The 27,376-nt window shown below is 39.0% G+C and overlaps 2 protein-coding genes across 5 annotated transcripts in view; one reads left to right on the top strand and one right to left on the bottom strand.

Annotated features, from left to right (window-relative positions):
- The window catches only part of PIK3R3 (phosphoinositide-3-kinase regulatory subunit 3), a 93,834-nt gene that overhangs the window by 27,676 nt on the left and 38,782 nt on the right, over positions 1–27,376 (top strand). For 3 of the 4 annotated variants that reach the window (XM_003259037.2, XM_030823823.1, XM_030823822.1), the window contains one exon: positions 25,231–25,339. In XM_003259037.2, the coding sequence (XP_003259085.1) occupies positions 25,231–25,339 (109 nt within the window). Of the gene's footprint in view, positions 1–23,146; positions 23,673–25,230; positions 25,340–27,376 lie in introns of those variants that run through there. The other variant, XM_030823821.1, reaches the window with a different exon arrangement.
- LOC115837591 (cytochrome c oxidase subunit 7B, mitochondrial-like) lies at positions 430–1,042 on the bottom strand. The gene is made up of 2 exons (XM_030823832.1): positions 1,024–1,042; positions 430–712 (listed from the first exon to the last, which is right to left on the bottom strand). The coding sequence occupies exons 1-2, from the start codon at positions 1,040–1,042 to the stop codon at positions 471–473; spliced, it is 261 nt and encodes an 86-aa protein (XP_030679692.1). The 3' UTR covers positions 430–470.

Here is a 27,376-nt window from a genome sequence, read left to right as displayed (position 1 = left end):
TCTTTAGTAGAGATGGGGTTTTGCTGTGTTGGCCAGGCTAGACTGGTCTCTAACTTCTGACCTCAGGTGATCCGCCTGCCTCGGCCTCCCAAAGTGCTAGGATTATAGGCGTGAGCCACTGTTTCCAGCTGATGAGCTGTTTTTTGTTTTGTTTTGTTTTGAGATGGAGTCTCGCTCTGTCACCCGGGCTGGAGTGCAGTGGCGTGATCTTGGCTTACCGTAACGTCTGCTTCCTGGGTTCAGTTTGAGCGATTCTCCTGCCTCAGCCTCCTGAGTAGCTAGGATTACAGGCGCAAGCTGCTATGTCGGCTTATTTTTGTATTTTTGGTAGAGACGGGGTTTCACCATGTTGGCCAGGTAGGTCTCGAACTCGACCTCGTGATCTGCCCGCCTCAGCCTCCCAAAGTTCTGGGATTACAGGTATGAGCCACCGTGCCCAGCTGATGAGCTGTTTTTTAAACAGTTCAGTATTACACCAGCTGGGATGATGACTGATCTCTCCATTCCTTTGGAGTGACTCTGCCATCAGGGCACAGGTTCCATTCTATTCCAATTTGAGTTGCTACATATGTCCATACAGCAGTACAGAAAGTGGCTCCACTAGCTAATACAGCATTACCGTATTTGTCATGAAAATCAAGTGTATGTTTCTGATGGCTCTGCCTTGCCATTGTTTGCTGAATGCTTTGAACTTGGAGATGACTTAGTGTGTGTTTTTTTTTTTTTTTTTTTTTGTTGGAATCTCACTCTGTCATCCAGGCTGGAGTGCAGTGGTGCAGTCTTGGCTCACTGCAACCTCCACATCCCGGGTTCAAGCTCCCTGCCTTAGCTTCCTGAGTAGCTGGGATTACAGGTGCTCACCACCATGCCCAGCTAATTTTTTTGTAATTTTTAATAGAGACAGGGTTTCTCCATGTTGGTCAGGCTGGTCTCGAACTCCTGACCTCAAATGATCCACCTGCCTCGGCCTTCCAAAGTGCTGGGATTACAGGTGTGCGCCACTGTGCCTTGCCATTGGTGCATTTTTGACCAAGGGAAACATTGTGAAGGTGAAGATAGAACTGTGGCAATGCAACTGCTGCTTTGGTGCAAATTCTCATGATTGTAATCTGTCTCGTTTGTAGATGTTTCATTTAATGGATTATGGCTTCAAATGGGTACTTGATACTTTCTGATAGGATTTACCTGGTAACTACACAGAATTAAATATTAGACAATTTAGTGAGCTATGAAAAGATAGCTTTAATAAGGAAAACACTTTTTAAAAATAACTAAGAAAATCTTACCAAAACTGACTTGAAAAGAAATTGAAAGGCCGGGCGCGGTGGCTCAAGCCTGTAATCCCAGCACTTTGGGAGGCCGAGGCGGGCGGATCACGAGGTCAGGAGATCAAGACCATCCTGGCTAACACGGTGAAACCCCGTCTCTACTAAAAATACAAAAAAATTAGCCGGGCGTGTCGGCGGGCGCCTGTAGTCCCAGCTATTTGGAAGGCTGAGGCAGGAGAATGGTGTGAACCCGGGAGGCGGAGCTTGCAGTGAGCCGAGATCGCGCCACCGCACTCTAGCTTGGGGGACAGAGCCAGACTCCGTCTCAAAAAAAAAGAAAAAGAAATTGAAAATCTTTATAATTTTGTAACCATAAAAGAAATTTAATTAATGATTTAAAAAATCTACCAAAACAATTCTAGGCCTGTACGATTTCCTTTTTTTTATCATTGCAATTTTTAAAAACTTCATGTCCAGGCGTGGTGGCTCACGCCTGTAATCCCACCACTTTGGAAGTCCAAGGCGAATGGATCACCTGAGGTCAGGAGTTTGAGACACAACCTGGCCAACATAGTGAAACTCCGCCTCTACTAAAAATACAAAAAAACCAGCCGGGCATGGTGGTGCATCCTGTAATCCCAGCTATGCAGGAGGCTGAGGCAGGAGAATTGCTTGAACCCAGGGAGCAGAGGTTGCAGTGAGCTGAGATCACGTCACTTCACTCCAGCTTGGGCAACAGAGTGAGATTCCATTTCAAAAAAACAAAAAAAAGACCTTCACATAATATAAAATATACCATCATGGCCAGGCGCGGTGGTTCATGCCTGTAATCCCAGCACTTTGGGAGGCCAAGGCAGGTGGATCATGAGGTCAGGAGTTTGAGACCAGCCTGGCCAACATGAGAAACCCCATCTCTACTAAAAATACAAAAAATTAGCTGGGCGTGGTGGCAGGCGCCTGTAATCCCAGCTATTTGGGAGGCTGAGGCAGGAGAATCACTTGAACCTGGAAGGTGGAGGTTGCAGTGAGCCGAGATCGTGCCATTGCACTCCAGCCCAGACAACAGTGCGAGACTCTGTCTCTAAATAAATAAATAAATAATACAATCATAAACTTTTTTTTGAGGCGGAGTCTTGCTCTTGTTGCCCAGGCTAGAGTGCAGTGGAGCAATCTCGGCTCACTGCAATCTCCGCCTCCCGAGTTCAAGCGATTCTCCTGTCCCAGCCTCCCAAGTAGCTGGGATAACAGGCATCAGCCACCCTGCCTGGCTGATTTTTTGTATTTTTAGTAGAGATAAGGCTTCACCATGTTGGCCAGGTTGGTCTCGAACTTCTGAACTCAGGTGAGCCACCTGCCTTGGCTTCCCAAAGTCCTGGGATTACAGGCGTGAGCCACCATGCCTGGCTTTTTTTTTTTTTTGACAGAGACTTTCACTGTGTTGCCCAGGCTGGAGTGCAGTGGTGCGGTCTTGGCTCATGCAACCTCCACCTCCCAGGTTCAAGCAATTCTCGTGCCTCAGCCGCCTGAGTAGCTGGGATTGCAGGCGCCTGCCACCATGCCCAGCTAATTTTTTGTATTTTAGTAAAGATGGGGTTTCACTATGTTTCCCAGGCTGGTCTCGAACTCCGGAGCTCAGGCAATTTGCCTTCCAAAAGTGGTAGGATTACAGGCGTGAGCCACTGTGCCTGGCCCATCATAACCATTTTCAAGTGTATTGTTAACTGATATTAAGCATATTAACATTGTTTTGAAGCAGATCTCCAGATTTCATCTTGCAAATCTGAAACTCTGTACCCATTAAACAGTGACTCGTCTTTTCCCCTATCACCCAACCCCTGGTAACCAACCTTTGCTTTGTTTCTATGATTTTGTCTACTTCAGATACCTCGTATAAGTAAGCGGGATCATGTAATACTTGTCTTTGGCTTATTTCACTCAGTATAATGTCTTCAAGGTTCAGTTATATTGTAGCATGTGAAAGGATTTTCTTCCTTTTTAAGGCTGAATAATATTCCATTTATGTATATACCACATTTTGTTTATCCATTAATCTGTTGATAGACTTTGAGTTGCTTCCACCTCTTAGCTATTGTGATTAGTGCTACTGTGAACGTGGGTCTGCTAGTATAATGTCTCTTCGAGACTCTGCTTTCAGTTTTTTTTTTTTCTTTGATATATACCCAGAATAAGAAGGATTGCTGGATCATATGGTATTTTTAAAAAAATTTTTCGAGGAACCTCCATACTGTTTTCCATAGCAGTTGCACCATTTTACAATCTCACCAACAGTGCTCAAGGGTTCCAGTTACTCCACTTCCTTGCCAACACTTGTTCTCCTCTTTTCTTTCTTTTTTCTTTTAGTAGCCATCTTAATCCAGCCCATATAGATTTATAAATGAGTTCTACCAAACATTTATAGACAATCATAACTTCATATAAATTCTTCCTGAATCAAGAAAAAGAAGAAACATTCTCATTCTCATTTAAGTATTTAATGGGTTATTCTAAGATGAATACTGTATAAAAAGCTAAAGATAATTTGCTGATATATATGAAATAAGGTTGTTGGATCCAAGACCACTATACAGTTGGATTCCTTTATACAAGTAGCAGATAACAAATGTGATTTTTAAAAAGCTTTATTGAGATATAATTCCCATACTATACAAATTACCAATTTTAAGTGTACAATTCAATGTTTTGATGCATTACATTGTTAATTTTTTAAAATTATAAAATATGTATGACAAAATGTTTCATTTTAACTGTTTCAAGTGTACAATTCAGTGGCATTAATTACATTTACAATTATATATATATTCATCTTCCATATAGAAACTATATTCATCTTCCATATAGAAACTCTATAACCGTTAAGCAATAACTCCCTCATTCTCCCTTCACTTTCAGCTCCTGGTAAATTCTGTTCAACTTTCTGTATGAATTTGCCTATTCTAGATATTTCATGTAAATTGAATCATGCAACATTTGTCCTTTTGTGTCATTTCATTTAGCATAATGTTGGTGTTCATCCATATTGCAGCATGTATCAGAACGTTACTCATTTTTATGACTGAATAATACTGCATTGTACATATAGACCACATTTTGTTTATTCAGTCATCTGTTGGTCGACACTTGGGTTTTTTTTTTGTTGTTGTTGTTTGTTTGCTTTTTTGAGACAGAGTCTCGCTCTGTTGCCAGGCTGGAGTGCAGTGGCGTGGTCTCGGCTCACTGCAACCTCCGCCTCCAGGTTCAAGCGATTCTCCTGCCTCAGCCTCCCTCAGCCTCCCAAGTAGCTGTGACTACAGGCACATGCCACCACACCCAGTTACTTTTTTTGTATTTTTAGTAGAGATGGGGTTTCACCATGTTGGCCAGGATGGTCTCCATCTCTTGACCTCGTGGTCCACCCACCTCAGCCTCCGAAAGTGCTGGGATTACAGGCGTGAGCCACCGTGCCCAGCCCACTTGGGATGTTTTTACAAATTTTTTTTTTTTGAGATGGAGTCTCGCTTTGTTTCCCGGGCTGGAGTGCAGTGGTGCGATCTCAGCTTGCTGCAACCTCTGCCTTCTGGGGTCAGGCGATTCTCATGCCTCAGCCACCCGAGTAGCTGGGATTACAGATGTGCCACCACACCCAGCTAATTTTTGTATTTTTAGTAGAGACAGTGTTTCGCCATGTTGACTAGGCTAGTCTTGAACTCCTAGCCTCAAGTGTTCTACCTACCTCAGCCTCCCAAAGTGCTAGGATTACATGCATGAGCCACAGTTCCTGGCCTACAAAATATATTTTTAAAAAGATACTCATTATAGTAGCAACAGCTACAATGACAACAATTGAAAAGTACCAGTGAACAAAATCAACAAAAGATGCACATGACTTTTTATGTTGAAAATTATACAATTTCCATTAAAAGACATGAGAAGAGATCTAATTGGGATACCATATTAACTGATAGGAAGACCCAGTGACATAAACATGTCAATTCTTTCTAAATTAATTTATAAGTTCAATACACTTCTGTTTAATATAATGACAGGGTATTTCATATAACTTGACAAGCTCTAAAATGTATATAGGAGAGTAAACTGCCAAGAAAGATTAGGAAGGAGCACTTAGTCTTTCACATAGCATTATTTATAAAGCCATATTATTAATATTTAAGGCAATGTGGTATTGGCACAGCATAGACCAACCTCTGGGAAGAATAAAGAGCCCAGAAATAGAACCCCTGAATATAAAGAAACGTAATACATGACAGTGAGTGTTGAAGATGAGTAAGGAGATGATGGACTGACTAAACAGTAAATGATAATGGAGCAATTGGTTATTTATATGGAAAATAAAATGAGATTTCTACTTACCATACTAAAAAATGTACGTGATGATTAAAGATGTTAATGTGAAAAGTTAAACTTTTAGAAAAAAGTGGGAGAGTGTTTTTATGATATTAGGGCAGGGAAGGTAGAAAGGATTTCTTCAACAAGACTTGAAAGTTGAACTGTAAAAGAAAAAGATTGATAAATAGTCTAGATTAAAATAAAAAATGTACAGTTATTGAAATTCAGCATGAGATAGATACCCCATCTGGGAGAAAATATTTGCATAAAAAATAACTAAAAAGGATTAATAATCAGGATATATGAAGAATATTTTACCAACCAGTAATAATAATAAGACAGTAGATTGGAAATTCATAGAAGATGAAATACGAATGTCCTGCAGACATGAAAAGGTGTTCAACCTCTTTAGTAGCCATGGAAATGCAAATTAAAACTTCATTGGAATAATATTTTACACTCACTATTTTGGTGAGGATGTAGAATAAGGAAAACTCTCTTATACTTATGTGGACAGTGGAGTATCAACTAGAACCTCACTGTAGAGAGCTACTTAGCAATATATAGTAAAGTGTATACCCTAGGGAAACTCTAGAAGATGGACAAGAGTTTGTACCTGGGACAAGTACCATTAAGTTCATAGCAACATTGTTTGTAAAAGCAGAAAACTACAAACAGCTGAAATATCCATCATTAAGAGAATGAAGAAATTATAGAATATTCATGTAATGGTAGAGAACAGTGAGAAAATAAAGATATCTACTTGTATCAACATAAATTAATCTAAAAATGTAATGCAGAATGAAATGCTGTGGAAAGATTCCTCTTGTATAAAGTTCATAAAGATACAAAATATATTAGGAGATGGAACCCTTGGGGAAAAATAAGGGAATTTTGGAGGGGTAAAAAGCAATGGTGGATGAAGAAAAGCCTGAGGGAAAACCAACCTTGCATTCCAAGGAATCTAAAAAGCAGCAGCCAGAGATTAGAACCAGGTAGTTTTTCTGTCATATAAAAAATTGTACTAGGTTGAAGTAAGTCCTGAATTGAAACATCTAATTCTTTCTGATTGATCTTCGTGTATGTATTTTTGTGTTTTATTACAACTTAAAAAGGTCTGATAAAATTCTGTTTTAAATTAGGTAGAATTTTGAAAGTACCTTTGTTTGACTACTTTTTCTGTTACGATATAATTCACATGCCATATGTCCACCTTTTAAAAGTGTTTTTAACCACATCATTGGTTTTTAGTATAGTCACATAGTTGTGCAACTATTACAACTATCTTATTCCAGAACATTCTTATCACCCCAAAAGAAGTCCTGTAACCATTAAGAGTCAGTCTAGGCTGGGTGGGGTAGCTCATGCCCATAATCCCAGCTCTGGGAGACTGAGGTGGGAGGATCAGTTGAGGCCAGGAGTTCAAGACCAGCTTGGGCAATTTAGTGAGACCCTGTCTCCACACAAAAAAAAAAAAAAAATTAGCTAAGCATGGTGTCGTGTGCCTGTAGTCCCAGTTACTTGGAAGGCCAATGTGCGAGGATTGCTTGAACTCAGTAGTTTGAGGTTGTCAGCTATGATAGTGCCACTGCACTCCAGCCTGGGTGGGTGAGCAAGATCCTGTCTCAAAAAAAGAAAAAGTCACTCCCCATTCTTCTTAGCCCCAGTCTGTGGCAACTATTAATCTACTTTCTGTCTCTATAAGTTTGCCTATTCTGGACAGCTCATGTAGATGGAATGACATGGTATATGGCCTTTTGTGTTTGACTTCTTTCACTTAGCATAATGTTTTCAAGGTTTATCCAGTTGTGGTATTTATCAGTACTTCATTCCTTTTTATGGCTAAACAATATTCCACTCTGTGGATATTTGTTTTTCCATTCACCAGTTAATGGATATTTGGGTTGTTTCCACCTTTAGCTATTTTGAATAATGCTGCCATGAACATTCATTGCAAGTTTTGTTGTGTATACACCTAGGAGTAGAATTATTGGGTCATATTTTACTTTCCTGACAGCAGTGTGTTACGGTTTCACTTTTTCCACATCATCACCAAGACTTGTTCGTTATATATCTTTTTGATTATAGCCATCCTAGTGGATGTGAGGTAGTATGTCACTGTGGTTTTGATTTGCATTTTCCTAATGACTAATGATGCTGAGTATCTTTTTCATGTGCTTGTTGGAATGGGATTGTTTTTTTAATTTCATTTTTGGATTGTTCATTGCTAGTGTGTAGAAATACTCTTGATTTTTGCATATTCATCTTGTATTCTGCAACCTTGTTGAACTCTTTTATTAGCTTTAGTAGTTTTTTGAGTATTTCTTATGATTGAGTATGCAAATAGAAATCGTCGTTTATTTTACTTCCCTAATAGCCCTGGCTAGAATCTTTTTTGTTTGTTTGTTTGTTTTGAGATGGAGTTTCGCTCTTGTTGCCCTGGCTGGAGTGCAATGGTGTGATCTCGGCTCACTGCAACCTCCACCTCCTGGGTTCAAGTGATACTCCTGCCTCAGCCTCCTGAGTAGCTGGGATTACAGGCGCCCGCCACCACACCCGGCTGATTTTTTGTATTTTTAGTAAAGACGGGGTTTCACCATGTTGGCCAGGCTGGTCTTGAACTCCTGACCTCAGGTCATCCACCCGCCTCGGCCTCCCAAAGTGTTGGGATTACAGGTATGAGCCACCATGCCCAGCCCCTGGCTAGAATCTTAATTACAGTGTTGAATAGACGTGGTGAGAGCAGACATCCTTGTACTGTTTTTGATTGTAGGGGAAAACATTCAGTTTGTCACCGTGAATTACGATGCTAGATGTGGGTTTTCTGTAGATACTCTTTATCAGGTGAGGAAATTCCTTTTAATCCTAGTTTCTGAGTATTTTTATCATGAGTAGGTGTTTAATTTTTGAATTTTTTTTTCTTTTTTTTGTGGAGGCAGGGTCTCACAGTGTTGACCAGGCTGGTCTTGAACTCTTGGCCTCAAGGTGTCCTTGCCATGGCCTCCCAAAGTGCTAGGATTATAGATGTGAGCTACTGCACCTGGTAGGGTGTTTAATTTTGTCACATGATTTTTCTGCATCTGTTGAGATGATTATGCTGGTCTTTGTCCTTTATTCTGTTAATATGGCGTGTTACCTTGATTGATTTTTGTTTGTTGAGCCAATCTTGCATTCCTGGAAACAAATCTTGCTTGGTCATGATATATAATCCTATTTATATGTTGCTGGAGTTGGTTTGCTAGTATTTTGTTGAGGATTTTTTTGTCTGTCTTCATAAAGGATATTGGCCTGTAGTTTTTTCCTCCTGTTTTTTTTTGTTTGTTTGTTTGTTCGTTTTTCTTTTTCTGGTTTTGGTATCAGGGGAATACTGGCCTCACAGAATGAGTTGAGAAGTTCCCTGAATACTTATCTGATCTTAGTTTTCTTCAGTTTTGTTACTGACTTCCTCTTCTTCTTTTTTTTTTTTTTAAGATAGAGTCTCGCTCTGTTGCCCAGGATGGAGTGCAGTGCCACGATCTGCGCTCACTGCAACCTCCACCTCACAGGTTCAAGCGATCCTCCCACCTCAGCCTTCCAGGTAGCTGGGATTTCACCATGTTGGCCAGGCTGCTCTCTAACTGTTGACCTCAAGTGGTCTGCCTGCCCGTCTCCCTAAGTGTTGGGATTACAGACGTAAGCCACTGCACCTGCCTAGTTTTATTACTGCCTTCTAAAAATATATTAAAATATATATTAAAATATATTAATGTTTTTTTTTGTTCCGGTTATTCTTTTTGAGAACACACAGAAATACTTTGTTAGATTCTAATTTAATTTAGCTTACCAGTGAGGAATGACCTGTGGCACCCAGCAGAATATTAATGAAATTTCTGGTATTACAGTGAAATCTGCCTAGTATACTGTCTTTCAGATGGCTGAATATAAAAGTCCATAAAAATTAGAGATGAGAGAGACTGTGGTGATATAATCAACCATTTTACAGATTCATGGACCAGATTGTCCAAAGTTACACTGCTAGGTTACCTGGCTGAGCCAGGAGATTTTACTTTGGTAGTTTTTACTCACCAATGATTAGTAGTGTGTGAAAAGGATAGGTTTTTTTTAAAAAAAGGTTTAATTTCATCTGTGTGTTTGTGAACAATGCTAAGAAACAAATATAGTATTTATTTGAATGAAATAAGTGTATATGCATGCCCACTCATTCTGTACTCCAGCTGGAGAAGCCCTAGAACATATAATTAATCCATTATGTCGGGCATGGCGGCTCACGCCTGTAGTCCCAGTGCTTTAGGAGGCCGAGGCAGGAGGATCATTTGAGTCCGGGAGTTCAAGACCATCCTGGGTAACACAGCGGGACCCTGTCTCCATAAAAATAAAAAATATACATATAATTCATTGCTATCAGGAGCATTATTATCAACAGCATTTTGGGAAGTCTTCAATTAACTTTAACTGAAGAAACTACCCACATTATATGAGTGGGTGGTATCAAAATGAATTGAAATCTTGAAGAAACTGTCTCCAACTTGGAAAGAGGTATAGAGGGAGAATCACATTAATGTATCAATCTAATATATCAACCTAAATGTGTCAACCTTTAACTTTTAATTAATTGTTTTCCCTTCTAATTGTTTTTTTACTTCTACTTTTAAGTTCAGGGGTACATGTGCAGGATGTGCACATTTGTTACATAGGTAAACATGTGCCATGGTGATTTGCTACACAGATCATCCCATCACCTAGGTATTAAACCCAGCATCCATTAGCTATTCCTCCTGATGCTCTCTCTCCCCCGACCGCCCCGCGACAAGCCCCAGTGTGTGTTGTTCCCTGCCTTGTGTCCATGTGTTCTCATCATTTAGTTCACACTTACAAGTGAGGATATGCAGTGTTTGGTTTTCTGTTCCTGCGATCCTCCTGCCTTGGCCTCTCAAAGTTAGTTTGCTGAGGATAATGGCTTCTGACTCCATCCATGTCCCTGCAAAGGACATTATCTTGTTCCTTTTTATGGCTGCATAGTATTCCATGCTGTATATATACCACATTTTCTTTATCCAGTCTATCATTGATGAGTATTTAGGTTGATTTTGTGCCTTTATTATTGTGAATAGTGCTGCAATGAACATATGCATGCATGTATCTTAATAATAGGATGATTTATATTCTTTTTGGTATATACCCAGTAATGAGATTACTGGGTCAAATAGTATTTCTGCCTTTAGGTCTTTGAGGAATCACCACACTCTAGTTGTTGAAGTAATTGTTTATTTTGATTGTGAAACAGTTTTTAAAAAATGTATTTTCAGAGAGAAATAGTAGTATAATTTTATGAAAATATCATATGTGTCTCCAAAGATAAAATCATCCTTCAATTTTGCTGAGCCAAGAAACTCAACTAAAACTACCTGCTGGAAATGGCACAGTTTTCTGTCTCAACATCAGTAACATACGATCCAAATTCTATGTTGTGATTGGCTGTTGTACCATTTTCATTCAGAGATTAGTTTTGCCAACAGTGTCTGATTTGGGATTGGGATTTAGCTCACAAAGCAATTGGTTGTTGGGGTATACGAAGGGGTTAGTGTTACTAATGAGCACACTACAGAGAAATCATTCCACTGGGGAAAAATAGCATTTGTCCATGCATGAGCAAAGTTGTTCTGTAATTCAATGCTGGATGCCAAGTAGTCAGTGAAGTTTGGATTTGGATGTGGCAGCTCACTGATGCTGGGGGGAAATTTTGTTTAATCATTGTCTTTTAAAATGAACTTGGTAAAAGCTGTCAGTTTTTTCCCTTTTAGAAAGATGAAATGTTTTTTGTCTTTTTTCTCTCTTCCTGTTTCCGTAATTTTATTTTTAGGCTTTCAAAAAGTTGAAGATTTAATTAAAATAAATGTTTTCTCCTTGGTTAGCTTGATTAGTCTTTTTTTTCTAAGCATTATTCTGCATCTAAGATTATATCCTAACATCCAAGATAGTTCTAATTCTCTTCATTTTTTGTTCCTCTAAAATGAAATAGATTTGTGAATTTTAGTAAGTATATATTATCAAATTATTTTGTTTTATTTTGTATTTTGAACCTTTTATAATATCTAGTTATAACAAATAGATATCTTTGGGATTTTTTTCTTGTTTCTTGGTTCTTTAACAGATAGTCAGAATTTATTATCTGATGAAATATTTTAGGTTTGTTTTGTGTCTTTGATAACATCATTCGCCTTCAACACTTTCTTTCTTTTTTTTTTTTTTTGAGACAGGGTCTCACTCTGTTGCCCAGGCTGGAGTGCAGTGGTGCAATCTTGGCTCACTGCAGCCTCCACTTCCTGGGCTCAGGTGATCCTCCCACCTCAGCCTCCTAAACAGCTGGGACTACAGGCACACACCACCATACCCAGCTGATTGCTGTATTTTTTGTAGAGACAGTTTCTCCATATGTTGACTAGGCTGGGTTTTTTTTTTGTTTTTTGTTTTTTTTTTTGAGACGGAGTCTCACTCTGTCACCCAGACTGGAGTGCAGTGGCGTGATCTTGGCTCACTGCAAACTCTGCCTCCTGGGTTCAAGCAGTTCCCCTGCCTCAGCCTCCTAAGTAGCTGGGATTACAGGCACCTGCCACCACGCATGGCTAATTTACCTAGGCTGATCTTAAACTCCTGGACTCCAAGTGATCTGCCCGCCTAGGCCTTCCAAAGTGCTAGGATTACATGCATGAGCCACCACACTTGGCTGACAACATTTAACATAATAATTTATGTTCTTAGTATTTAAATGCCCTCAATACTGTATAGCAAAGATTTATGTGACAAAAATTTTTCTTAAACTGAGCATTTTCATGTCAAAGATATTTGTAGAAGATTGCATTTACTATTTGGAAGGTAAATATTAAGAATTTTTTGGGAAGCAAATGTGAGAAGTTGACAAAGAGAAGGAGATATTAGGGGGCATTGCAAATCCTTTACAATATTTCTTTTCAGTTGATTGACCAAAATGAGTAATTAAATATAGCTTAAATGAGTTAACTGCAAAACAGAAACATGAATTAGTAATAGTGTCTTTATTTCTTCCTAATGAAACTTAAAGGCAAATTCTGATCTACTAGTTTATGATCTCTAGTTATACTAAACTACCAGTACCAGCTAATTAATCTGGAAGTACTGGGGACTTTTTCCTAACACAAGAATAATACTTTTATGTTTGCCATTTTTGGTTCTACCTATGTTACTTAGGGCTGGTTCAGGGAGGTAGAATATGATGTTTGAAATAGCTTGTAGTGAAGAATGGGAGAGAGGTAAATTTAGGGTAAAATTTTTGGATTGTTTTGAGGGTCCACTTGTGGTTGGAGACCATTATTAGTGAAACCAATTGAAGATGATGTAACTTTTTTCCTCTTTATTAGCCTAGAGAGAGAGCAATAAAAGCATGAAAATGGATTGAGCTATAGTCGGGGTCTTGCCAGACAGGTACAGTGGGAGGATAAGAGAGCAAAAGAGATGATAGTATTAGTTGAGAGAGAGAGAGAATGAAGACCAATATGGGATAGAAAGAAAGTATTAAGTTTGAGGAATTAGAGGTCTTCCTGAGGTGAAAGAACAGTGGTAGTATTGCTGTAAATTGGAGGTCTCATTGAGGTGAAAGAACTGGGATTATTGGAATAAGTGGTAAACATGTAGAGAGAGGGCCAAGCGCGATGGCTCACTCCTGTAATCCCAGCACTCTGAGAGGCCGAGGCAGGCGGATCATGAACTCAGGGGATCGAGACCAGTCTAGCTAACACGGTGAAACCCCATCTCTACTAAAAATACAAAAATTAGCCAGGCGTGGTGGCACGTGCCTGTAGTACCAGCTACTCGGGAGGCCGAGGCAGGAAAATCGCTTGAACCTGGGAGGCGGAGGTTGCAGTGAGTCGAGACAGCACCACTGCACTCCAGCCTGGGCGACAGAGCGAGACTCCGTCTCAAAAAAAAAAAAAGAAAAAAAAAGATAGAGAAGTCAAGGAGTATGTTTGTGGGGTTAGGAATGTGGTTCTCATTCTAGTTTTATATCAGAATTACCAATTTCCTTTTTTAAAAAAACATAGTTGCCCAGGTCTCATTCTGGATCAATGGAATCAGAATCTGTAGGGAGTTGGGCTAAGGCGTCTTCATTTAAGATGTTATACAGCTGATTAAAAAATACTTTAAAATTTACATACAGTAAAGTCTATACTCTTTGGTGTACAGTTCTTTGAGTTTTGACAAATGCATAGTGGTGCCCTTTATCAGGATAGGGTGGATAGGAACAGGTGAGGAAATATGGTGGGCCCTCCGTATTCACAGATTCTGCATTCTCGGATTGAAATAACAAACAACTGTGGATTAGAAATATTCAGGGTGTGTGTGAAAAAACCAATAAAAATAACAATACAACAACAAAAATAATACAAATAAAAATATAGTATAACAATTCTTTACATAGCATTTACATTGTATTAGATACAAGTACTCTAGAGATGACTTAAAGTATATGGGAGGATGTGCATAAGCTATATGCTAATACTACATCATTTTATAAAATGGACTTGAGCATCCTTGGAGTTTGGTATCTGCAGGGGTCCTGGAACCAATCCTATGAGGATACTGAGGGATGATTGTATATATTTGGTTTTGAATACCCTCAAATTTGCTTGTTGCACTAAAGCTGCAGCCATAGAATTCAGAAGAGTGGAGATTATTACAATGAATTAATATTTTCTGTATCATTTCCTTAAGTCTAGATCTGGAATTGACTTTTTTTTCTGTAAAGAGCCATATAGTAAATACTTTAGGCTTTGCAGGCCACAAATGATCTCTTTCACATTCTGTGTGTGTGTGTGTGTGTGTGTTTATAACCATTTAAAAATGTAAAAACGGGCCAGGCGTGGTGGCTCATACCTGTAATCTCAGCACTTTGGGAGGCTGAGGCAGGTGGATCACCTCAGGTCAGGAGTTCAAGACCAGCCTGGCCAACATGGGAAAACCCCATCTCTACTACAAATAAAAAAATTAGCTGGGCGTGATAGCACGTGCCTATAATCCCAGCAACTTGGGAGGCTGAGACAGGAGAATCGCTCGAATCCGGGAGGTGGAGGTTGCAGTGAGCTGAGATTGCAACATTGCACTCCAGTCTGGGTGACAGAGTGAGACTCTGTCTCAAAAAAAAAAATAAAAAATAAAAACGCTGGTCACAGTGGTGCACAAATTTGCTTGTTGCACTAAAGTTGCAGCCATACAATTCAGAAGAGTGGAGATTATTACAATGAATTAATATTTTCTCTGTTAGGCCTCAGCTACTCAGGAGGGTGAGGTGAGAAGATGACTTGAACCCAGGAGTTTGAGACCAGCCTGGGCAACATAGTGAGACCCTCGTCTCAAAATAATAAAAAAAGTAAAAACTATTTTTTGCACCTTGGAAAACAGGCAGAGGGCCATAGTTTGCTAACCCCAGGCAGATCATCAATACCACAATAAATCAAGCTCTGATTTGTAGTATTTGCTGATTTCCAAAGTATAAATACTCTCACTGTGGCTGATTTCAGTCTACTAGTGTGACTGACATACCGAATGCAGAATTCGAAAAAAATCCTCAGTAGCACACAGTATTTCCATTATATAAATACCGTAGATGTTTCTTAAAAGCATAGTTAAATACAGTATTAATGAAGCAATGAGTTTTGAGTATTTTTTAACTTTATTTTTAATATAATTTAATTGTGAACTTAAATGATTGAATATTTAATAATGACTGTGTAGAGGCTGGGCGTGGTGGCTCACGCCTGTAATCCCAGCACTTTGGGAGGCCAAGGCAGGCGGATCACAAGGTCAGGAGTTTGAGACCAGCCTGGCCAATGTGGTGAAACCCCGTCTCTACTAAAAATACAAAAAAACTAGCCGGGCATGGTGGCACACACCTGTAGTTCCAGCTACCCGGGAGGCCAAGGGAGGAGAAGCGCCTGAACCTAGGAGGTGGAGGTTGCAGTGAACCGAGATTGCGCCACTGCACTCCATCTTGGGCAATAGAGGGAGACTCTGTCTCAAAAAAAAAAAAAAAAACTGCATAGAACAGCAGCTTGCAAAATTCCTGAAAATACAACAGTCAGCTCTCACTAGCCTGTACAAGTTGAATTCAACATAGCATGGAACTTAAGGCTCAGAGAGGTGAGATAATTTACCAAATCTAGTTTAAGTGGTGGAATCAGAATAAACTCTAGGTTTCTTTTGATTTTTATCTTAAAACAATACGGGTTTATAGTTTAAAAAGTCAAAAAGTACCACAAGGTTTATAGTACAAAATCATCAGTTGCCTGTCCTACCCTCTCTTCTGCCACTTTCTAGCCCCTAGGGGCAACACTTAACTCTTCTGGCCTTTTCTTCTGGTGTTTACCTCCCTATTTTTCGTAATATGGTAATACTGCTATTTATAATTTTTCACTTTTTGATGTCATTTATTCCTTCTAAGGAAGATAGTGATTTACTTCTCTTATGCCATATACTCTTTCCCTCTATGCATTTTTCCAGTGTATTTATATCACAATTATAACTTTCTTAAATTATCTTCCAATATTTACACTATTATTACTGTACAGTGTTCACAGCTAAGCCAATTAGTATATTATGATTGCATCCTTTCTTTTTTTTTTGAGACAGAGTCTCACTCTGTCGCCTAGGCTGGAGTGCAATGGTGCGATCTCGGCTCACTGCAACTTCCGCCTCCCGGGTTCAAGTGATTCTCCTGCCTCAGCCTCCCGAGTAGCTGGAACTACAGGCACACGCCACCACACTTCGCTAATTTTTTACATTTTCAGTAGAGACGGAGTTTCACCATATTGGCCAGGCTGGTCTTGAACTCCTGACCTCGTGGTCTACCTGCCTCGGCTTCCCAAAGTGCTGGGATTACAGGTGTAAGCCACCACACCTGGCCGCATTTCCTTTTTTTATATAAATTTAAAGACAGAATTTTATGGTTCTGAAAGAGCCATATAACAGAACCATAAAATTCATCACAGTATGGTTAAACATCAAATAATTTACCATTTCCCTTCTTCTCTTAAACATACCCTCTAAACCGCCCTTCATCCTCCTGTTTGAATTCTAATTGTTGTTTTCAGCTCTCATCCTAGTACTGCATTCAGCATTATGCTGGGCATTGCCGTTGCTTCTCTCCTGTGTTGGCATCCATTTTCCTGCATTTTACGCCACCTGCTTTCCTAGTTTATTTCTTCATTTTGGTGGAGCACATCATTCAGGAGCTTCCTAAGAAAGGATGCTGAGAGATAAGTTGGTTGAGATCTTGTATATCTGAAAATGTCTATTCTGCCATCATATGTAATTGATAATTTGGCTGGATATATCATTCTAGCTTGAAAAATCATTTTCCCTCAGATTTGTAAGGTTTGTCTTCAGCGCTGCTAGTCTCCAGTGTTGTTGAGCAACCCAAAGACATTCTTTAGTCCTTTGTGACCTTTTTTTTTTTTTTTTCCCTTGTGATAGATTTTAGGACCTTCTCTTTTCCCCCAGTGTTGTGAAATTCCACAGGGGTGTAGCTTGATGTGGATCTCATTCATTCATTGTGTGGCATACTCTGTGGGCATTTTCATTCAGGAAATGTGTGTCCTTGAGTTCTGAAAATTTTTTCTTAATGTTTCTCTTCCTGCTTTCTGGAACTTCTATTAGTTTGATGCTGGAACTTCTGAGTTGATCCTCTGATTCTCTTATCTTTCCCCTATTTTTTTCATTACTTTCTCTCTTTGTTCCACTTCCTGTGAGATTTCAGCTTTACCTGCCAGATTGTGAACGACTTAAAAAATTTTCTATCATAATTTTAATATATAAAGGCTCTTGTTCTTTGAATGTTACTTTAGTATAGATCTTGTTTGTCTTTCATAGATGCAGTCTTTCCTTTTATATATCTGAGATATTATGCTGTCTTTGTGTCTGTGAAGTTTTTTTTCCCTTGAATTCTCTGGTTACTCCCAAGTTTCTTCTTGTTTTGGTCTCCCTTAATGTAATGGCTTTCCTCAAATGTCTGTTGTTTTTTTATTTTAAGTTATGGTAAATATATGTAACATGTAATTTATCGTTTTAACCATTTTATCTGTTCTTTTAAAATATTTATTTATTTATTTTAGAGATGGGATCTTGCTCTGTTGCCCAGGCTGGTCTCAAACTCTTGGGCTCAAGCAATAGTCCTGCCTTGGCCTCCCAGAATGTTGAGACTAGAGGCATGAGCCATCACACTCAGCTGTTTTTAACCATTTTAAAATGTTTAAGTTCTGTGGCATTAAGTACATTCATACTGTTGTGCAACCATCACCACCATCCACCTCCAGAACTTTTTCATCTTCCCCAGCTGAAACTCTGTACCCATTAAATACTAACTTCTATTCCATCCTCCCCTCAGCCCTTGGCCAACAGCATTCTACTTTCTGTCTTTACGGATTTGACACTTTAGTAGCCTCATGTAGGAAGAATCATAATACTTGTCTTTTTGTGACTGGCTTATTTCACTTAGCATAATATTTTCAACGTTCATCCATTTTGAAGCTCCATGTGAGTGGGCAGGAACTTGTTAACTGGAGGCCCTCACTGAGAAGTGATAAGATGATGAATACCTGCCAGGTACAGTGGCTCACACCTGTACTCCAGCACTTTGGGAGGCCAAGGCAGGAGGATCATTTGAGCCCAGGAATTCGAGACCACCCTTGGCAATATAGTGAGACCCCATCTCTACCAAAAAAAAAAAAAAGATGATAAATATGTTTTTCATTGGGTAACCCTAGAATATCTATATTTTTAGATACTTTTTAGGGTCCTGTCAGTTTCCGTGGAAAAAATCTCCCAACTCCTGACTGGGGATATATGCTTGACAGCTCATTGTTTAGGTAACCAGAAAGGGATAGGGGAATCTACCTGTTTGGTAAACTTTTCTTTAGTTATGCCATTTTCAATATAGGGCTCACCTCTATTCTCAGCTGAGCTTGATGTTCCCTGAGTCCAAAGCCTTTCTTTCTTTTCTTTTTTTTTTTTTTTTTTTTTACATTCTAAAACAGCACTGAGCATGCTGTATCTTCCTTTTTTTTTTTTTTAATTATACTTTAAGTTCTAGGGTACATGTGCACAACATGCAGTTTTGTTACATATGTATACATGTGCCATGTTGGTGTACTGCACCCATCAACTTGTCATTTACATTAGGTATATCTCCTAATGCTATCCCTCCGCCATTCCCCCACCACACGACAGGCCCCGGTGTGTGATGTTCCCCACCCTGTGTCCAAGTATTCTCATTGTTCAGTTCCCACCTATGAGTGAGAACATGCATGCAGTGTTTGGTTTTTCTGTCTTTGCGATAGTTTGCTCAGAATGATGGTTTATGTCCTTTGTAGGGACATGGATGAAGAGTCCAGAGCCTTTCTGATTGTTTCTCTGGACTGGTGAGTTGACAGGCAGCCTCTGTCTAGGGTGGAGAATGGGTAGTTGCCTGGTTGCTTGGGCAGGTAGGGAGGAGAACTAAGGACTTAACTGCTCTTTCCATAGATTGTCAGCCAACTCTTCCGTTTCTGGCCACATGACTCAATCCTCCCTTCAGAGATGCATTGTGCTTCCAGTTCCTGGCCTTTCCAGAGTACAGTGGTGTGAATCAGATTGCTTTTTTTTTTTTTTTAGACAGTCTCACTTTGTTGCCTAGGCTGGAGTGCAATGGCACGATCTCGGCTCACTAACCTATGCCTCCTGGTGTCAAGCGATTCTCCTGCCTCAGCTTTCCGAGTAGCTGGGATTACAGGCGCCTACCACCACTCTCAGCTAATTTTTGTATTTTTAGTAGAGACAGGGTTTCACCATGTTGACCAGGCTGGTCTCGAACTCCTTACCTCAGGTGATCCACCTGCCTCGACCTCCCAAAGTGCAGGGATTACAAGTTGGAGTGCAGTGGCTATTCACATGTGCGATCATAGCACACTGTGGGTTGGAACTTCTGGCTTCAAGCAATCCTCCCATCTCAGCCTCCCGAGTAGCTGGGGCTATAGGTGCACAGTACTGCACCTGGCACCATTTTTGTTGTTCAAACATATAAAGAAAACATATACAATATACATACATACCTACAGTGTTCTCTGCTGTTCCCCGTCCCTATTGTATTCACTATTAACAGTTTGTGTATTCTTCATATGTTTCTGCGCATACATACCTATATGCACACATACACACACACTTAAAACACCTATATGTCTCTATGTTTCTTCATATAGCTACATATTAATTAAAACTGAATTGAAAATATATTTCTGTATTGCTAATATTTAAAAACTTATAATATAGGCTAGGCGTGAGTGGCCCATGCGTATAATCCCAGCACTTTGGGAGGCCAAGGTGGAAGGATTACTTGAGGCCAGGAGATCGAGACCAGCTTGGGCAACGTAATGAGACCCTGTCTCACAATTTTGAAAAAAACCCAAACTTGTAATATAGTTTCTAAAAATGGAAAGAGAAATATTTTTCATTGTCTACTAAATAGAAATAAAAGTGCTATATATTTTATGGATACTCATTTCAGAAGGTATTTGCTTAGGTGCACTTAACTTATCACTCAGCATTGCAGTGCTCACCTAATGCAAGAACTACTTTGTCAAGGAGTTGAAAAGATGACTAATGTATCCTAATCAGTTTTTCCCTGAAGATAGTCCTTTTGAACTACTTAAAAGCTTAATGATTTGGAATTATTTTACCTTTATTTATAATATCACAACCTGGAAGATAGATATAAATCTGCTTATCTTCATGCAATTAGGAGGTTATTAGGAGATAAATTTTTATTCACATTTGCCCAGTATATTCTACAATCTACATGGGAGGATGGGGAGCAACTCTCAGAGAAGGCAAAACATTTAGATGGAAGATTCAGTTTAGTTTGATAGAGCTGCATTTGAGTGTACTTACAATTTTAGGAACAATGAATTATCTTGAAATTTATCCTTTTGGATTATAAAGTCCATATGTATGGAGACTATGTCTATCTAATCTAGTTCATTGCTATGTTTACAGCTTCTGAAACATGAGAGGTGTTCAATACATATTTGCCTATGTATGTGTGGAGTGATTATAGATAGTAGGAACGTAGAAATAGGGCAGTATTGCATTCAGTTCAGATCTCATGATTGTGTTCTTTTAGCAACTTCATGTAGCAACTGCCTTTATAATAATTTCATTCTTCTTACATTTCTGTAGTTGAGAACAGCAAGATACAAGGAGGCAGCCCTCTGTAATAGATGTGAAATGGTCATTACATGTTTGTTGGTGGTAGAGCTATCTGTGAACTATCATTATCCATAAGTAGCAGCTTCCTCATGCAGTCTGGTCAACTCAACTCATCTCAATACAGAGCTCCTCCAGTGAAGGGATGTAGAAAAGTCTCCATAACGCCATTTGAAGGTGATTAGAGTGTAACCCACCTGCTGATACAATGAAGCACATTGGTTCTTGAGCCCTGTTGGTCATGTACTCAAATCACTAAGGACTAGATTTGAGACGCGTAGTGTTTGACCTTAAAGTTTCCGTTTTGCTGGGTTTCTGTTACAATTTGCTTTTTACCCCATTCTGATGAGTGTTATAAAGTTAGGTGTTTCTATGTGTCATTCTCTCTGGATTTGTTCTTCTGAGTGCAGGGAACACCTTGTCTTTGTACCTTTTCATAGCTATAGTGCAGTGCTTTGTATAGCACAAGTTTACACTGTTAATCCTTGTGTTAAGTGGATAAGTAGAAGAATTATAAATTTTGCTAAGTTATAGTTCAAACTGTAGCTACTTTTATAAGTCACATAAAATCCTTTTCAAACAAGATGGTTATTTAGCTACTTTGAAAAAAAAGTATGGATTATAACAAATCCAGCTCGATCTAGTAATTTCAGAAGTCTGATATTTATTTATTTTAAAACAGCTTTATTGAGATATAATTCACATGCCATGCAGTTCACCCACATTGTATAATTCAGTGATTTTTAGTATCTCCACAGAGTTGTACAGCCATCATGATAGCCAATTTTGGAATATTTTCATTACCCTGAAAGAAATCCTTTATACATTAGCAGTCACTCCCTATTTCCCTCTTTACTCCCCAGCCCTAGCCAACCATTGATTTACTTTCCGTCTCTATAGATTTGCCTATTCTGGACAATGGGATTATATAATATTTGGCCTTTCATGACAGGCTTCTTTCACTCAGCAAAATGTTTTCAGATTCATCCATGTTGTAACATATCAGTACCTCATTCCTTTCTATTGCTGAATAATCTATTGTATGGATATATACCTCATTTTATTTATCTATTCGTCTGTTGATAGATATTTGGGTTGTTTTCCATTTTTGGGCCATTATAAATAATGCTACTATGAACATTCACGTGCAAGTTTCTGTGTAGATATATGTTTCTTTTTTCTTGGGTATATGTAAGAGTGAAATTGCTGGGCAACTCTGCATTTAACCTTTTGAGGAGGCCAGACTGTTTTCCAAGCAGCTGCTTCATTTTGCATTTCCACCAGCAGTCTATGAGTATTCCAATTTCTCCACATCCTCACCAACACTTGTTATTATCTGTCTTTTTGATTATAGTCATCCTAGTGGGTGTGAAGTGGTATTTCACTGTGGTTTTGATTTGCATTTCTCTGTTGGCTGATTATGTTCAGTATCTTTTCATGTGCTTATTGGCCACTTGTTTGTCTTTTGGAGAAATATATATTCAGATCCTTTGCTCATATTTAATTGGGTCAGTTGTCTTTTATTGAATTGAAAGAGTTCTTTTATGTATTCTAGATACAAGTCAAAAATATATTTACAGAAACATTTACAAATATTTACAAAAATATATTTTATCAGTTCTACTTACAAAAACGTTCTCTCATCCTGTAGGTTGTCTCTTCACTTTCTTGATGATGTCCTTTGAAGTACAGAAGTTTTTAATTTTGATGCAGTTAATCTATTTTTTCTTGTTTGTTATTTTCAGTGTCATATTTAAGAAACCATTACCTAATCTAAAGTCACAAAGATTTAAGCCTATTTTTTCTTGTAAGAATTTTATAGTTTTAGGTCTTGACATTTAGGTCTTTGATCAATTTTTAGTTAATTTTGGTGTGAGGCAGGGATCCAACTTCATTCTTTTTGCATGTGGATATCCACTTGTTCCAGAACAATTTGTTAAAAAGACTGTTCTTTCCCTCATTGAATTATCTTGACACCCATGTTGAAAATCAGTTGACTAAGGGACTTTATTTATTTATTTGTTTATTTTTGAGACAGAGTCTCACTCTGTCTCCAGGCTGGAGTACAGTGGTGCAATCTCGGCTCACTGCAACCTCTACCTCCTGGGTTCTAGCAATTCTCCTGCTTCAGCCTCCTGAGTAGCTGGGATTACAGGTGTGCACCACCACGCCCAACTAATATTTGTATTTTTAGTAGAGATGGGGTTTCATCATGTTGGCAAGGCTGGTCTCGAACTCCTGACCTTGAACTCCTGACCTCAGTTGATCTGCCCGCCTCTGCCTCCCTCTCAAAGTGCTGGGATTACAGGTGTGAGCCACCGCACCTGGCCAACTAAGGGACTTCTGTTTGGGGGAAAATATTCACATTGTTCTCCTCCACCCCAAGATTGCTTACAATTTTTTGGTTAAATGAAGAAAAAAGAAACAATCTCAAAAAAGTTACAAGTACAATTCAAGGAACATAATTTTTTTGAATCATTTGAGAGTAAGTTGTCAACATGATGCCATATGATGACCATGTTGTGTATATTTCCCACAAACAAGAACATTTTCCTACAGAAGCACAATATAACCATCAAAATCAGAAAACTAACATTGCTGTATTACTACTGTGTCATACTGAGATCCCCTTAAAGTTTTGCCCATTGTCCCAGTGTTGTCCTTAATAGCAAAAAAGATCCAGTCCAGAATTACACATTGCATTTAATTGTCAGGATTCTTTAGTCGTCTTCAATCTGAAACATTTCCTCAGTCTTTCCTTGACCCTCATGACCTGTACATTGTTGAAGATTACAGGTAAGTTATTTTGTAGAATGCCCCTCAATCATAGTTTGTCTGATGTTTCTTTATGATTAGATTCAGTTTATGCATATTTGGCAGGATGTCACAGAAGTGATGTTACATCCTTTTTAGTGTATTGTATTGGGGCCCACAGTTTCGCCATTATTTCTGATATTAACCTTGATTCTTGATTAAGGTGGTATTTGCCAGGCTTTTTCACTATTATTGTTTTTCCTTTTGCAGTTAGGATTTTGTGGGACAATATATTGAGATAATAGTAATCTTGGTCCTCATCGATCTTTGTTTCTTTTATTTATTTATTTATATTTTTATGGACACATATATTCCTATTTAGTTTAATGAGTTATATTTCTTTACTATTATTATTTGTATTGATATGCCAGCTGTTCCAGATTTGGTCAGTGAGAGCCCCTTCAAGCTCGCCATTTTGTTCTTTTAACATAGCCTTTCCCATTATTTGAGCACTTCCTTCCTTTTTGGCACAAGACGATATTCAGACTCATTTGGTATTTGCTCTATTCTGTCCCTGGAATCAGCCATTTCTTCAGAGCCCTGGTTCCTTTTAGTAGAGAATGGTATTACAAAGCAAGGTCTAGGTGCTCAGTGTACATATTGGGGTGTTGTTGCCCCCAGGGCCTCTCAGGGCAGCAGTCCCCAACCTTTTTGGCACCAGGGACTGGTTTCATTGCTGGAGTGGGGTTGGAGTGGGGGTATTGGTTTCAGGGTGAAACTGTACCACCTCAGATCATCAGGCATTAGTTAGATTTTCGTAAGGAGCACACAGCCTTGATCCCTCGCAAGTGCAGTTCACAATAAGGTTTGTGCTTCTATGAGAACCTAATGCTGAAGCTCAGGCAGTAATGCTTGCTTGCCCACTGCTCACTTCCTGCTGTGTGGCCCTTTTCCTAACAGGCCATGGACCAGTGCCAGTCCACGGCCCGGGGGTTAGGGAATCTCTGTCTCAGGGGACAGAGCTAGGGAATATATGTATTCTGTGTACAGACATTTACATATTTGTGTTTATATACATTGAAATTCATGAGTTGGTATCAGTAGGTGTAATTCCAGTCCAAGACAAGAGGGTTCATTCTATTACAGTTGAGCAAATTATTAATAACATACCCATCATTTCATAGTTACCCTTTTTTTTTTTTGGTAGTAAGAATACCTAAAATTTACTCACTTGGCAGATTACCAGTATATAATAAAATATTATTAACTATAATCCTCATGTTGTACATTGGTCACTTAGTGGCTTTTGGACTTGAGTTGTTTGGAAAGGGGTTGCATGTTGTCTTTTGAGAAATGATGAGGTTTTACAGACTTAGAAGTCAGTGTTTCATAAGAAGGAAAAAACCAAATATCTTGACAGTTTCACTTTTTAGGCAATCAGAAGGATTCCTTCTGTTGCTAACATTTAACATAAAATAATACTCAATTTGATTGATAATTATTAGAATCTTAACATACCTTGGTTAGTGAGCTGCTCCTGAGGAAATTAGAAAACAATAAATAATTTACATCTACAGAGTAATACTCATTTCTCTTCTAGCTCTTCCACCAAAGCCGCCTAAGCCAATGACTTCAGCAGTTCCAAATGGAATGAAGGACAGTTCTGTTTCTCTTCAGGATGCAGAATGGTACTGGGGGGATATTTCAAGGTAACTAGAATGCTACTGTAATTGAATGCAGTTTTTTAAAAAGTCATTTTTGAGAATTAGTTAAAGTAAACCATTTTAAGCCGGGCATGGTGGCTCACGCCTATAATCCCAGCAACTCAGGAGGCTGAGGCTGAAGAATCGCGTGATACCAGGAGTTCGAGGCTGTAGAGAGCACTCTGTTGCACTCCAGCCTGGGCAACAGAGTAAGACCCCCAACTCTCAAAAAGCAAAAAAAAAAGAGCATTGTAATGCCCTACTAATTGTTATTTAAGATTACCATTTTAGGCCGGGTGCTGTGGCTCCACACCTAGCACTTTGGGAGGCTGAGGCGGGTGGTTTGCCTGAGCTCAGGAGTTTGAGACCAGCCTGGGCAACACAGTGAAACTCTGTCTCTACTAAAATACAAAAAATTAGCCAGGCATGTTGGCATGCGCCTGTAATCCCAGCTACTCAGGAGGCTGAGACAGGAGAATAGCTAGAACCCAGGAGGCGGAGGTTGCAGTGAGCCGAGATAGTGCCACTGCACTCCAGCCTGGGCGACAGAGTGAGACTCCGTCTCTTAAAAAAAAAAAAAAATGCTCATTTAAAAAATTTTATGTGGGAACACTTCATAAGTGTCTTAATACTTTTCTTCCCATGAAAAAGTGACAAAAAAATCTTCATTATTTATTTAATTTGAGGTGGAGTCTCACTCTGTTGCCCAGGCTGTAGTGCAGTGGCATGATCTCAGCTTACTGCAACCTCCGCCTCCTGGGTTCAAGCGATTCTCCTGCCTCAGCCTCCCAAGTAGCTGGGATTACAGTCATGTGTCACCATACCCTGCTAATTTTTGTATTTTTAGTAGAGACAGGGTTTCACCATGTTGGCCAGGCTGATCTCAAACTCCTGACCTCAGGTGATCCACCTACCTTGGCCTCCCAAAGTGCTGGGATTACAGGTGTAAGCCACTGCTCCTGGCTGAAAATCTTTAAATTATGGGTGTGATTATTACTTCTAATACTATATTGAGGATGGATTTCTAAATAAGTGACACTTAGACATTTAGGATAGTTACATGTGTTTTAGAATTAAAAATATTTGTGGGTACTTACGTTTCTGTACCTTTCTTTCTCTAAGCCAGTGGTTCCAAAGTCTTTGCATGCACAAAAATCAATTGAGGTGGAGCCCAGGAATCTGCATTTAACAGCTTCCCTGAGTGAATTTGATGCAGTCTCTTTACACACCCCAGTTTGATAAACAGGACTCTAGGACAGATTTGTTTTCTGGGTAAAGTGTAGTTTTAGATAATTTTGAACCTAAAGAGGGAATTATATACATTTAATTTGAATATTGTATTTTCTTATTAAATTTTTTTCTTGTTAAACTTTGCTTTAATGGGTCTCAGATGTATTTTCTTTTTAAAGCCCTGTCCATTTCTGTCAAATCAGTTTCCAGGTTGATGCTGTATTTCTCAATACACTTACCTATCCCTTTCTCTTCTCTGTTCTCTTCCTCTACCAAAATGGTATTTATTTTATTTTTTTTACCCTTACAATTTCAACTATTTTAAGAGTACATTTGCATTGTTGTGCAGCCATCATCACCATCCATCTCCAGAACTTTTTCATTTTCCCTAACTGAAATTCTGTACCCATTAAACAATAACCCCCCATTCTCCCCTCCTTCAGCTCATGGCAACCACCATTCTGCTTTCTGTCTTATGAATTCAATTCTAGGTACTTTGCATAAGTGTAATCATATAATAATTGTCCTTTTGTGACTGGCTTATTTCACTTTCTTCATACGTCTTCAAGGTTCATTCATGTAGCATGTGTCAGAATTTCATTCCTTTTTAAGGCTAATATCTTATTATATGTATATGCTATATATTTTTTTAATCCATTCATCTGGACATTTGGATTGTTTCTAACTTACGGCTGTTGTAAATAATGCTGCAATTAATATTGGTGCACACATATCTGAGTCCCTGCTTTCAGTTATTTTGGGTATATACCCAGTAGTGGAATGGAATTGCCAGGTCATATGGTAGGTAATTCT

This window comes from Nomascus leucogenys, chromosome 12 (assembly GCF_006542625.1).
Source record: "Nomascus leucogenys isolate Asia chromosome 12, Asia_NLE_v1, whole genome shotgun sequence".
Taxonomy (NCBI): domain Eukaryota; kingdom Metazoa; phylum Chordata; class Mammalia; order Primates; family Hylobatidae; genus Nomascus; species Nomascus leucogenys.
Note: the sequence above shows the minus strand (reverse complement) of the source record. Positions and strands in the feature narration are given on the sequence as shown.